This window comes from Arvicola amphibius, chromosome 4 (assembly GCF_903992535.2).
Source record: "Arvicola amphibius chromosome 4, mArvAmp1.2, whole genome shotgun sequence".
NCBI classification, from domain to species: domain Eukaryota; kingdom Metazoa; phylum Chordata; class Mammalia; order Rodentia; family Cricetidae; genus Arvicola; species Arvicola amphibius.
In genome coordinates, this window is record NC_052050.1 from 74152832 (window position 1) to 74166986 (window position 14155).

General features: G+C 46.9%; 1 protein-coding gene across 1 annotated transcript in view; it reads left to right on the forward strand.

Annotated features, from left to right (window-relative positions):
- Cyfip2 (cytoplasmic FMR1 interacting protein 2) overlaps positions 1-14155 on the forward strand; it is a 123199-nt gene that overhangs the window by 44851 nt on the left and 64193 nt on the right. Inside the window, 5 exon segments of the mRNA XM_038325914.1 lie at positions 4553-4672; positions 5390-5515; positions 9748-9914; positions 10591-10738; positions 13911-14064. Coding sequence (XP_038181842.1) covers positions 4553-4672; positions 5390-5515; positions 9748-9914; positions 10591-10738; positions 13911-14064 — 715 coding nt within the window.

Below are 14155 nucleotides of genomic sequence, written 5' to 3' on the forward strand. Positions count from 1 at the left end.
CCACCGTGGTCCACACATGTGTGCTCCGTAAAGATCTCTTGTAATCCCAATGATTGTGTTTTTGCATTTTTTCTTTTTTAATATAATAACATGATCCATTCACAGACTTAAGAACAAATTAGTTCTGCAAACAGAGAGAAAACCAATCCCATAGAATCCTACCATCTCAGAACTAACTTTTATTATCATTGTCCTTTGTGGGTCCCTTCCCATAGACGCTTACTCACAGACACATAGGATGTACTGTTTAAGCCCACATTAGTCCTGGATCTGTGCTCCCATATTATGGAAGAGGCTGCATTGCTTCCTGGCTCCATCGTGTGGCCAATGGCCATAGTGATCATTGTTTTCCAACCCCAGCTCAGGATGTACTTGCGATCATAGCCTGGCTCATTTGAAATGGGGTTAGTCTGACAAATACAGGTGGTGTGGATCAGTAAGCCCTGGGCCCACAGGACCAGGTTGAGTCTAAACCCATAGCTCTCTTACCAAATGTGCTGTCAGATGAGATAAGCAGGAGAACTGTCTGTCCTGAGTCCTGAGGCCGGAATTCCTAGTCATGTGTCTCTGCTGTCTGAGACTAATTCTGGCCAAAGGTATTTATTTTATTACAATTACCTCTCGGTATTCATGTGTGATTGCTTCAGGATATTCTGCTGACACCAGAGTCTACAGATGCTCCAGTCCCTTGTAAAAGTCATTGTTTTATACAACCTATTTGCATATTCAAATTATAAATTGCCTCTATTTTTTGTAAGACCCACTGCTGTGTGCAGTTGCTATATATTCAAGTTTCATCTGTTACTATGATAACATACTCTTGAGAAAAGGCAACTTAAAGAACGAAGAGTTTATTTGTGTTCATAATTCCAGGTTATAGCCCATCACTTGGAGGAAGCCATAGAGTTAAGAGCTTGAGGCAGCTGTTCACATCACATCCACAGTTATAGTGGAAAGAAGTGAACGCATGCTTGCTCTCTGGCTTGCTTGCTTATGTTCAGCTCAGATTCTGTACTCATACACAATTCAGTACCTCCTGTTTAGGGAATGGTGCCACCCGATGTAGGCTGGATCTTCCCGTTTCAATTAACATAATTAAGATGATCCCTCAAGGATGTACCTACAAACTGACACAATGTAGACAGTCACTCATTGAGATACTAATCCCAAGGTGACTCTAGGCTATTCCAACATAACAGTAGCAAAATTACATTTATGAAGTAGCAATGAAAATTTTACGGTTGGGGGTCACCACATAAGGAACGATAGTAAAGGGTCACAGACAGTGTCAGGAATGTTGAGAACTAACAGCACAGCACATCAGCCCTGTTTGAAATTGTTAGTTAAAAGCACAAAAATGTGGGCATCCTGACACTGTGTAGGCTACAGAGAAGATGCTGATTTGCAATATGAGAGCTAAAACGGAAACACAGAGGCCTCTACTCAGCTGGGAACATGCAGGTGTCTTCAGGGGATGGAGACACTGCTACAAGTGTCACTGTGGTAAATTACAGATAAAACAAATTTACAGAGATAGTGTCCATCATTAATGACTATCTGCATATACTCATGTGGTATATGTGTGTATGTGTATATTTGTGTGTAGGTACATCCATAGTTACTGACTTATAGTGTGGATGGACTATTACACATATAGACATTTGTGTCAGATCTTTTTAATCAGTGCATCATAGCTAGTCAATGATCTGTGACATCATTTTAGTAATCTGTGATTAGCACTGTATGTGAAGTAGAACATGAAACCAGGAGTCCTGTGTGTAGACAGAAGTTTCTGTCCTTCCTGATATCACAGCTGTTCAGTCCCAAGTAAACACACAGGGGTTTATACTAATTATAAACTGTTTGGCCTATTAGCTCAGGTTTATTATTAACTAGCCCTTACAACTTAAATTAACCCATAATTCTTGTCTGTGTTTAGCCACATAAATTGGCACCTTTTCTCAGTGAGGCATTCTCATCTTGCTTCCTCTGCATCTGGATAGTGACTGACTCTCTGCCTTTCCTCTTTCCAGAATTCTTTTAATCTGGTTGCCCCACCTATACTTCCTGCCTGGCTACTGAGCAATCAGTGTTTTATTAAACCAATATGAGTGACAAATCTTTATAGTGTACAAAAGCATTCTCCCACAGCAGTTCCCCTTTTTTTCTTTTCAAAACAAGACCCTGAATCTAATCTCCTTTGTATAGCTTTTTTACTGACCATTATGCATAACAACTTGTAACCAACACACTAAACAAAGTCTAGAAAACTACATCAACATTCCCAAAAAATAATCCATTTTTTTGGTGGGGGGGGGGGGAATGTGGGTGTAGTTTTCTAGGCTACTTCCTGCTGATTGGAGGTGCTGGTAATCTTATGGGAACCCAAAGTAAATTTAGGATTATGGTCAAGTCCTAACTGAAGTATTCTGTGAGGCTGGATCATCTCAGCCAACAGTCTTGATGCTGTTCTAGATGCTGAACTCAGAAGAAACTGCAACAGAGGTCCTAGAAATGTTGGATCATTTGGGCCATCCATTTCCATTGGGGATTTCTCAGAGGGTCTTCCTTGATCAAACCTTATTTTTCTTAACCCAGAATAAATCCACAACCTCTCATTTCCTGTGAAAACAAAAGCAAAACCTCGCCGGGCGGTGGTGGCGCACGCCTTTAATCCCAGCACTCGGGAGGCAGAGGCAGGCGGATCTCTGTGAGTTCGAGACCAGCCTGGTCTACAAGAGCTAGTTCCAGGACAGGCTCTAAAGCTGCAGAGAAACCTTGTCTCGGAAAAAAAAAACAAAAAAAAAACAAAAAAACAAAAAACAAAAGCAAAACCTCTTCTCCAGTGTAACATATCTTTTGACTTAAAATTTTAAGTCAAAGCATTTTCAAAATATATAGTTTGGATTAATCCAGCAGCATTTATAAGCAAATGTCCTTTAGCATTTGCTCCTTTCTCAACAGTCAAACAATTCAGAGAAAGCAAAGTAACATACAGTATCTAGATTCTTTGTGTATTTTCCATCTTTACGTGGCTTTTTTTAAAAATATTTTTATGTTTTGGTGTTTTGAGACAGGGATTCTCTGTGTTTCTTAGGCTGTTTTAAAACGTACTCTGTAGACCAGACTGGCCTTTACCTTACAGAGATCCGCCTGCCTCTGCCTTCCAAGTGCAGGAATTAAAAGTGTGTGCCACCATGCCCAGCTACACTATTTCTTTTTTAAAAGACTTTCTCTATCCTTTTTCTTTTTTCTGCCAAGCCTACAGATATTTTTAAACACACTATAAACCACTTAGAGGTTTGTTTTTAAATCTGAGTCTGTTTTTATTGTATTTATCTTTTTCTGAACACATGAGTCTTTAATTTACTAAGCAACATGGTTAGGATTAAAACTGTGGCTTTGGCTCCACCACCAAAATGGGGTTTCACCCTATTCCTTAGCTTCCTGAGAATCTAGCTTCATGGCAGAGATACAGGTGGGAGCTATGTTTATTGCCATAAGTCTGTGGAGTTTCCAGATCCAAGCCACCACCAAGAAGCACGCTGCTAGCTGCTCATAAACACCATTTAGTTGTTTGGTGACAGAGCCTCTTAAAAGAGCTGGGAGGGTTTTGCCATTAATGCTGAGTCAGGAAGCCTCTGTTAAAGGAGCTGTGTTTCTGCTTGCCTCTAGCAAGCAGAGCTCACCCCCCCCCCCTATCAAAATGCTGTTACCAAGAAACTGTGCTTAACGCTGTTTTGTGTCTAGAATCCCTTCCCAAGCTCTCTCAGGTTTATGTGGATATAGTTGCTGAATGTTTGATGCCATTTGTAGATGGAAGTTTCTTTTCTGCTTGGTCTCGCAGCCATTCAGTCCCAAAGAAACACACAGGGTTTATATTAATTATAAGCTGTTTGGCCTATTAGCTCAGGCTTATTATTTACTAGCTCTTACAACTTAAATTAACCTATAATTCTTGTCTTTGTTTAGCCACATGACTTGGTACCTTTTCTCAATGAGGCATTCTCATCTTGCTTCTGCTGCATTTGGTTGGCAACTGCGTCTTTGCCTTTCCTCTTCCCAGAATTCTCTTAATTGGTTGCCCTGCCTATACTCCCTGTCTGGCTACCAGTCAATCAGTACTTAATTAAACAAATATGAGTGACAAATCTTTACAGTATACAAAAGCATTCTGCCACAACACCTGTGAAATCACAGTGTTGCATAAAAGTCACTGCTTGCATATATACTTGTATTTAACATCATTCCAAAAGGTTAAAATCTCAGGTCAATTACTAGTCTGCACTTCCTATAATGAATACAGTCAAGACAGCCTTTGCTGTAAGGCTGTAGGGTGGCCAAGTGGAGATCTGAAATGATACCTCCTGAATCAAAACCCTCAGCCACTTACAAGACATATGGCCTTCAGCAAGACAACCGTCAAAGACAAGTTTGTCTAGCAAAGGAAGCATAACAATTGCACAGTTTTTTCAGGGGAATTTGAAGAGTAATGCTCATGAGTTTCAGGCACACAGACCATGAGGTAAGTATAAAGTTCTGTGTTTCTCAGGTGGTGACAGGCTCAGGGCTGGACAGCCAGAAGTCAGATGAAGAGTACCGGGAGCTCTTTGACCTGGCCCTTCGAGGCCTGCAACTTCTATCCAAGTGGAGTGCCCATGTCATGGAGGTGGTAGGTGTCCTGAGGCCCCCACTGACCTAGTTCACATGGCTTCTGTCTTTCATGTACCACACCTCTTACCCAACTGAAACCTACGTTTTAAGTATATTCGTGGAATTGTATAAGCTTAAGTTAATATTTCCATCACTTAAAAAGATGAATAAATAAAACCACACTTGGGCCCAGAGAGATGGCTAGGACCCTGCCCTGACCTTAGGTGGCTTACGGCCTCTGTAAACTCCAGCACAGGTGAGATGATGCCTCTGGCTTCTGTGAGCACCCACAGTTACGTGCATATCCCACAGACAGACAGACACATGCACATAAACATCATTAAAAATTGCCGGGCGGTGGTGGCGCACGCTTTTAATCCCAGCACTCGGGAGGCAGAGGCAGGCGGATCTCTGTGAGTTCGAGACCAGCCTGGTCTACAAGAGCTAGCTCCAGGACAGGCTCTAAAGCTGCAGAGAAACCCTGTCTCGAAAAACCAAAAAAATAAATAAATAAATAAATAAAACCCCACATCTGTCACCCCGCCCCTTCGGCCCTCAGTGTTCCACTTTCTGTCACTGTCCCATTTCCCTGCTTTTGATAGTCACCATATATAGATTCCAAGCATGTGGTTTTCACCCCATCACCCTGCATCCAGACAGTGTGCTGATGTCTTGACCATTTGTTTACCTTTCCTCAATTGATGGACAATGGCTGTTTCTCTTCCCCCTACCCCAGTACTCTTGGAAGTTGGTTCACCCCACAGACAAGTTCTGCAACAAGGATTGCCCGGGTACAGCGGAAGAGTACGAGAGAGCCACACGCTACAATTACACCAGCGAGGAGAAGTTTGCCTTTGTGGAGGTGGGTGTGCTGATACCCTGCTCCCCCCTTCGACCCCCAGACTGCTGCTCCCTGCAGTCCCTGAGTTCTTTTGATCACCCAGCAACGCTGTCATTTTAACTCACTGCCCTTTTCTGACTTTTCCCGTCTAGGTTGTTCTCTGTCAAAAGTTACTAAGGAATGATGAGGGGATCCAGCTAGTTTCAAGTTCCAGCATTGACTCTGGAGGGTTCCTGAGGCCTTGCCCCTAGTGGAGGAGCACTTGCTAGTTACTGGGGTAGTCAGAGTCATTTTTCTTGTGGAGAATGGCCATTGGTTGGCTCCCCCAAGCCCCAGTGGATGACATCATGCCCATGTGTGTATGGGCAGTACCAATTGGACTCACTGGGTTAAAATATAATAAGTAGATGAATAAATCAGTGTTTATGAAAGGATGATCTGAAATTGGAGGGAAGGGAGTGAGCAAGTTTGGGATGGGATGAGAATGGATATAATCAAAATATAATGTGTCTTAGTTAGGGTTTCTGTTGCTGTGATGAAACACCGTGACCACAAGAAGTTGGGGAGGGAAGGGTTTATTTGGCTTACACTTCTGTATTGCTGTTCATTATCAAAGGAAGTCAGGACAGGAATTCACACAGGGCAGGAGCTGATGCAGAAGCTTTGGAGAGGTGCTACTACTTACTGGTTTGCTCCCCCTAGCTCACATAGCCTGCTTTTTTATAGAACCCACGACCACCAGCCCAGGGATGGCACCATCCACAGTGGACTGGGCCCTCCCACACTGATGTAAGACATTGAGAAAATGCCTTACAACTGAGACTCATGGAAGCATTTCCTTAACTGAGGTTCCTTCCTTTCTGGCGACTCTAGCTTGTATCTAGCTGACACAAAATCAGCCAGTACATAATGTATACAGGTATGACATTTTCTAAGAGGTAATTAAAAATTTAAAAATATATGAGGAGGACTGGTAAGGTGGCACTGGCTACACAAGCGTGAGGACCCGAGTTCAGATCCCCATCAGCCACGTAATCAAGTAGAATATGGTCATACCCTTAACCCTAGTGCTGTGGGGATGGAGACAGAAGGCTAGCTGAGCTACACCCTCAGCCTGCTTTTGCTTTGTTTTTTCTGTTGGTTTTTGTTGAGACAGAGTCTTAGGTTGTTCTTGAACTCACTTGCTATCCAAGGCAGGTCTCAGCATTGCAGGCTCGTCCTGTGGAGCCTGGCTGAGTTCTAACTTTTTACCAGAGCCCTCACAGTGTAGATGTTCCTTCAGCGGCCACACCAAGGGGGATTTCGCATTATCGCCAGGTCTCCTGAGTGTCCCATTGTCCCAAGCCCTCAGAGGCCTTTGGCGGCCACCTTACTAGTGATCTTGGCCATACTAATGGTCATGTAGGTGAGTCTCATTAACCTTGTGACTCATTTCCCAGAGACTGATGACACCAAGTATCTTTTCACATGTTCATGGCCATTCTTCTCTCCTCCTGCGGATTCTATGGAAGCCTTTGCCTTTGCCCATCTCTGAAGGTTGTGTCTGTGTCTTCTCATTATGCGGTTGTGAGAATCCGTTCTGTATCCCCACCACAAGGCTTTCATCATGCATGTGTTGCAAGTAGATTCTCTACGGGGTGACTTTGCCTCTTTCTTTTCTTGGCAAAGCCTTTTGAGGCAGGCTGGTTTTATAGTTTGCTACAGCCCAGTTTATTCATCTTATTGTTCCACAGGATGTGAATGGCGGATTCTATCATAGAAATCTTTACCTAGTCTTCAGTTGCAAAGCTTCCTCCCCACCCCCGCTCAGGCCCAACAGCCTTGTCCACTCTGAAATTATTCTGAACCCTTCTTTATCTATCCGTTTGTCCCAGTGTGTTAATTATGTGTTTGTGTATGAGAGAGAATGTGCTTGTGAACGTCTGAGGCCAGAGGCCTCAGGTGCCCTTGGGCTGGCATTACAGGCATCTGTAAGCTGCCCAACATGGATGTTGGGAACAGAACCTGAGTCTGCAGAAGCTGATAGTGCTCTTAACTGCTGCGCCTGCTCTCTAGCCCCTGTCTGCATGGTTGGTTTTTGTTTGTTTGTTTTAATTTCACCTCTGGGCAGCAGCCCTGATCTTTTAGAGTCCGACTACCTCTGAATGCCTCTCTATATTAGTTCCTTTCACAACATCTAACTGCAGCGAAAGCGTTCCACTTTTGGAGGTTTTAGCTTCTGGAGAGAGCCTCAGCTTCTGACCCGGTTTCTCACCCCAATTGCTAGGGTTTTTGCTGTTGTTTGTTTGTTTGTTTGGGGGTATCTTGGTTTCTTTTGTTGTTGTTGTTGTTTTGTTTCTTTAACATATTAGAGAAAGAAACAAGCCTCATGTGTAAACTCATGACTCATTCCCTCATTTCTTCCTATTCAACAGAAGGTTCCAGTTAGGGGCTTTCAGTTGATGATGTTGACCTGCTTCATGAAGCACAGCCTTGTTTTTGTAGCGAGATATAAGTATCATTGTTAAGTATCACAAAGTTTTTTTTTATCACATACATGTGAGGTCCACGGGGACATGTCAGTATTTTGGACACAGTATGTAAAGTTCAGTTCAGCCAATCTGCGCATGCATCCCTTCTAATTATTATTGTTGTCGTGAACATTCGAAATCCTCTCTAGCAGCTGTTTTGAAATATGCAGGTACTTATGTGATGCAGCATTAGAAATTGCTCCACCTAGCCAACTACATGTGAGCCATCGGCCTCTGTTACTGCCTGTTGTATCCTTCCAGGACATCCACTGTTTTATCTTCTTTTCTCTCTCTCTCTCTCTCTCTCTTTCTCTCTCTCTCTCTCTCTCTCTCTCTCTCTCTCTCTCTCTCTCTGCCGCCCTCTCCCTCTCCCTCCCTCTCTCCTTCCCTCCCTCCCTCCCTCTCTCTCTCTCTCTGCCCTTCTCTCTCCCTCCCTCCCTTCCTTTGTGTGTGTGTGTGTGTAAGTGAGAGAGAGAGAGAGAGATGCATTCATGTGCACATGGAGTCCAGAGCTCAGCCTCATGTGTCATTCCTGAGGAGCAGGCCACCCTGGATTTTTTTCCCCCGGTTAGGCTAGACTACCCTCATCTCCCAGTACTGGAACTACCAGTACGCCATCCTACTCAGCATTTTTTATGTGGGTTTTGGAATTTGAATTTGGGTCTCGTGCTTGCAATGCAAATGCTTCACCAACTGAATGATCTCTCTCTCCAGCCCCCCTTCTTTTGGGTTTTAAGTTTTGTTTTGTGCCCGATGTAAAATGGTGAGTGTCTTCCAGTTCTGACCATGCTTCTGCATATGGTGGAATCTCCTCTTTACATGATCGTGCATTGTTCACATCAACCCCAGTTTCTCTCTCCACTCCCATTAGTGACCACCTGAGTGGCTTCTGTCCTGGCCCCTGTGACTAGTACGACAGTTAACACTGGATTCAAGTATTTCTTCAACATAACAGGTTTCACTGCCCTCGCTTACACCCAGAAGTAGGGTGCCTGAATCATGTGATACTTCTATTTCTAGCTTCTCAGGAAACACCATCCTTTTTCCATAATGGCAGTGTAGTGAGGAGCGGCGGGCTGCATCCCACCACTTGGCTCCTGGTCACTCGGCTAGCTTTACCCAGAAATAATTACACGGAAACTGTATTCTTTTAAATACTGCCTGGCCCATTATTTTCTGCCTCTTACTCACATCTTGATTAACCCATATCTAATAATCTGTGTAGCACCACAAAGTGGTGCCTTACCGGGAAGTTTCTAGCGTACATCCATCTTGGGCTGGAGCTTCATTGCGTCTCTCCCTGAGGAGAGGCATGGCGGTCTGTCTAACTTAGGAGAGAAGTGGCATCTGACTGAGCCATCTACCTCACTTCCTTCTTCCTGTTCTGTCTACTCCACCCACCTAAGGGCCAGTCTATCAGATGGGCCAGGCAGTTTCTTTATTAATTATCCAATGAAATCATCAGATAGATAGAAGACACACCTACATCATGGCAGAAGTCATTGACATGCCCACCCACAGTGCATGAGCACTCCCCTTTAGAATAGCTACTGATGGAAGGAGTAGCCCTCCGATGTGTGCGTTTGGTACCATCTCTTACCTAGTCATGACCTGACAGTTTTAGAGGCATGGACCTCGCACTCTGGGTGCCTCCACTGCCCGCTCCCTGCAGCATGGGGAAGCACAATTAGCAGACGGCTTGCTACATGGTAGCTAGGCTGACCCTTGCTCTATGCCTACCAGGTGATCGCCATGATCAAGGGCCTGCAGGTGCTCATGGGGAGGATGGAGAGTGTCTTCAACCAGGCCATCCGCAACACTATCTATGCGGCCCTGCAGGATTTCGCCCAGGTGACACTGCGTGAGCCATTGCGGCAAGCTGTGCGCAAGAAAAAGAATGTCCTTATCAGGTGGGTCCTCAGATGGCCCCATTCAGGGTACTGCAGAACTGAGGGATGCAGGGCTAGAAGGGGAAGGCCTCCTAGCTCAGTCGGCTTCCAGCATGGCTTTTAAACAAAGAGACCCTCTGGCAGTGGACGTGGGTGATAAGCCAAGCCTCCACTCAGGACTTGAACTCAAACCAACTGCTGTCTACTACTCAAATGATTTCTCTGAGTGTCCATTCCTTGGTTGTAAATTGGGATCATGGTGGCCACCGTATCCATGGCTACGGGATGCTGAAATGAGATAATCCATGTGTAGACTTCAGCACACATGGTGTGGAGGGAATGGGCTATAAATAGAAGCTCTTTCTAGAACTTGATCCATATAGCTAGTGATGCTGATGAGATATTCCTGTAGCTCCCTCCTCCTCGCTCCACCCCCAGGTCCTGTCCTCCTGTCCCCCACATGGCTTAAAGCTGAATTCTTAAGTTGTCAATGGCCACCAAAGCCACAGGAGCCACCTTAACACTTAAGGTTAAAAGCACCTTAACACTGCTAAGAGCACCCCTGAGTGGGTCCAGGATTGAATGTACAGCCCAAACACTCAGAAACTCTACTGCAGGAGGTGCTGAGCGAGACCCTCTGGGGCCTGAACACAGCCTTGCAGACACCTGGGCTAAGCTCCCTCTCCTCCTTCACCAGTGTCCTGCAGGCAATTCGCAAGACCATCTGTGACTGGGAGGGAGGCCGAGAGCCCCCCAATGACCCATGCTTGAGAGGGGAAAAGGATCCCAAAGGCGGCTTTGACATCAAGGTGCCCCGCCGTGCCGTGGGACCTTCCAGCACACAGGTAAGCAGTTCCCGGGCAGCCTGGCTCCCCTGACTCCAGGCCATTTGGACCAAGAAAGGGTTCTTGGAGAACTACGGGGTAGTGGGATGGGGATCCCTTTGAGATAGGGCGGGGTTAAGCAGCTGCTCAGGGTTTTTCCTGATGCCTTGTTTGATGTAGAAGGAAGACCACTGGCCTAAGATTCAGGAGACCTGGGTTCTAGTCCTAGACACCTGTGTGACCTTGGACATGTTACACGGTCTCTCTGGGCCTCAGTTGTCTAGTCTGACCAATGGTGGTAGCACATACTCACCTCCCCAGCTATTTCCTAGCCCAGTAAAGCTCACATGCTCCAGCACAGGAGGGCTCTGACATGGAACTCATGTGCATAGGTCTATGTATTCTAATGACTGCAGCCCCCTTACCTACAGGGGCAGCCTGGCAGGGGAACTTACAAGTTCTGCCTCTGACTTGCTGTATGTTTCTGGGCAGGCAGCTTAACCTCTCTCAGCTCTGCTTACCTTCTAAAAATGAAAACTTCGGATGAGCTCACGTTACCAGCAAGACACTTGGCTAATTTTTCCATCCCTTTCCAAAGACAACCCACAAGCTTGGCAAGCCTGCTCCCCTTAGACACAGTCTGGTTGTCAGAAATACTCTTGAGTTTCTAGCTGGAACTTCTGCAATAAGACGATGTCTGTGTTCACCCAGAACAGACTTAAAATTACGTGGGGGACAAAGAGCAACTCACAGAGTTAAGTCCTTACTGTTGATGTAGGAGAAGGTATTTCCTGGTCTACTTTCTGTGGTGTTTGAAAACAGATGCGTCTTACTGTAACTGTCAGGGTCTTGCAGGCTCCAGAAGCCCCAAGCTGGAAGCTCCTCCTTATAGGACCTTTCAAGCCCGTCTCTGCTCTGGATCGCCTGAAGCGGGCCATCTGAGGTCCTTTCTGACCCCTCCTTCTGTGTGTGTCCGTGTCTGGGCAGGGCTGGGGCTGAGCAGGGGCAGGTGAGTGTTTGGCAAGGTTATCATTGCTTCTCTTAGCTTTGCAGTATCCAATGACCAGCGTGCACACACTCTGTCTTCTGCATGTGCGACATCCCAAAGGAACCTTTATAGACAGTTCTGAAGTCTTTATTTGGAAGGTCAGGAACCTTTCTAACTCTGAGTGCCCTGGTGTGGCTGAATGGCTCTCAGGCATTTCTCTAAGTCCTGAGAGGCAGATGAAGACACGGCCAAGGGGGAGCAAGGAGAGAAGGATGGAGGGGCTGTAGACATCAAAAAGACAGGAGAGAGAGAGGGCATGTGTCTTTGTGGATAATTTGAGAACTGCAGGTCAGCTGCCAAAAGCTAAACCCCACCCCTAGGTGTCCCTGGGGTCAGTTGATAGCACAGATTCATTTAGTTGACTCCCAGACAGCCCCAGAGGTGGAAGAGCTCTGAGAGGTAAACTCCCCCCTCCCCCATCACAGACGGGGAAACTGAGGTCCAGAAAGGGGAAGTGACTTGTCCAAGTCACAAGACGAGTGCCAGGTAGACAAGAACCCAGGTCTCCTGATGCCCACCCAGGGCTCCGTGGCGGCCCTCAGAATGCAGCAGGTGTAGGCATTTCACGGAGTTGGGCAGCAGCCTGACCTGGTAGAGTAAATGCCTGTTGATGCAGTTAGCTAAAGAATTGACGCTGTTCAGAACGGACCCACTTTTCTAGTAGTTAGAACTGGATGTCCCCCTTTCTTTGGGGGACTCCAAGGCCATTGTTAGCACTGTACTTTGATACTCAGAGAGAGACAGGTTCATAGAGGGTGGGCCGTCTAGAAAACCAGCAACAGCGGTCATTTCTTCCCCACAGAGGGGACCCTACACAGGGTAGCATGGCATGCAGATCTGTGACTGCCAGGCCCACGGTCGGTGAGAACCTTAGGGCCCATCCAGTTGCAGCAGAGAGTAGTGTGGTTGCTGGGAGGTCGGAGCGTGTCACGTGTGGCCCCTGCAGTTGTGGTGGCTTTCCCACTGTATACAATACCTCTCGCTTTTCTCTCTCTCTCTCTCTCTTTCTCTCTCTCCCTCCTCCCTGTCTCTCCTGCCCTCCCGTCCCCTCTTCCTTCTCTCCTATCTGTGTCTTAGGCCTGCCAGTGGTCCCCGAGGGCTTTGTTTCACCCCACTGGTGGCACACAGGGCCGAAGAGGCTGCCGATCCCTGGTATAACACCGCCTGGCTGGGTTGGTTTGGGTGCCTACTGCGGGAGGCAGCAGGAACAGACTAGCCTGGCTCCTCAAGGCCCCTTCCAAGCCTCAGACTCAAAGACAAATGATGTGGGAAAAAATCTAGATTAGCAGAAAGAACAGCCCCGCTGCTCTTGGGCCCTTTGCATGTAGGGCACTCTGTAAGCTGGGGTTAAGTGTCTAGTAGCCTCCTGTAAGTATGGATGTTGACTTGCATTCCACCCAGAATCTCTGGAAGGCTGTACAGTGCAGCCCAGGCCACCAGAGGGCACCAGCATTCACTGACAGGTTTAAAACACTGAGGACCAGAAACAGGAGGGGTGGGGGGTTGCTGTTTTGAGCTTTGTCCATTGCGTAACTCCTCCGAAAGTTAGAGCTGAAAGAGACTGGGTTGAGAACTTGTCTGGTCCACTCCTTCCTGTTAGATGAGGCAACTGGAGCCCAGAGTGGAGGCTTCGTCGTCTAAGGTCACACAGCGAGTCAATGGCAGTGCTTGGCTTTGAACCTGGCTCTCTTGGTTCCTGGTTCAGTGCCCCATCCATGCTGTTACCGAGGTCATCTGGGACATCAGAGAGTGACTGTAGAGTGGCATGGATGTCCATGCCCTTGGCTAAGCAGGGCAGGCAGGAGCCTTTCACGGGCCTTAACTACCTGCCGTTGTCAGTACACCTAGGGGTGCTGTAGGCCCTAGGCAGAGAACTTTGCAAAGCTGGTCAGTCTGCCTCTCGGAGGTTTTCACAAGGGCAGGTGGCAAGCCCAGTGATGGATGCTTGCCTGGCATGTGCTGGGTCCCAGAATGGCAGGGAGAGGCCAGGTTTCCATAGCTCCAAATCCGCTTCTCTGCCGTAATCGGTGCTTCCTTAAGACAGTTCTCTTTGAGAGCAGAAGGAAGAACAGGAAGGTAGGAAGGGACAGCAACTTGACCCTCAGCGTGGAGGGCCACCTGACCTTCTCTCCCTTTCTTTCCAAGCTGTACATGGTCCGTACCATGCTTGAGTCGCTCATCGCAGACAAGAGCGGCTCCAAGAAGACCCTCAGGAGCAGCCTGGATGGGCCCATCGTCCTCGCCATAGAGGACTTCCACAAGCAGTCCTTCTTCTTCACACACCTGCTCAACATCAGCGGTGAGCCACCCTCCTCCATGCAGGGCCAAGAAGAGGAAACATTCGCCTCCGGGGACAACCAAGGGGGAAGGGCAGGAAGCTGGAGACCGAT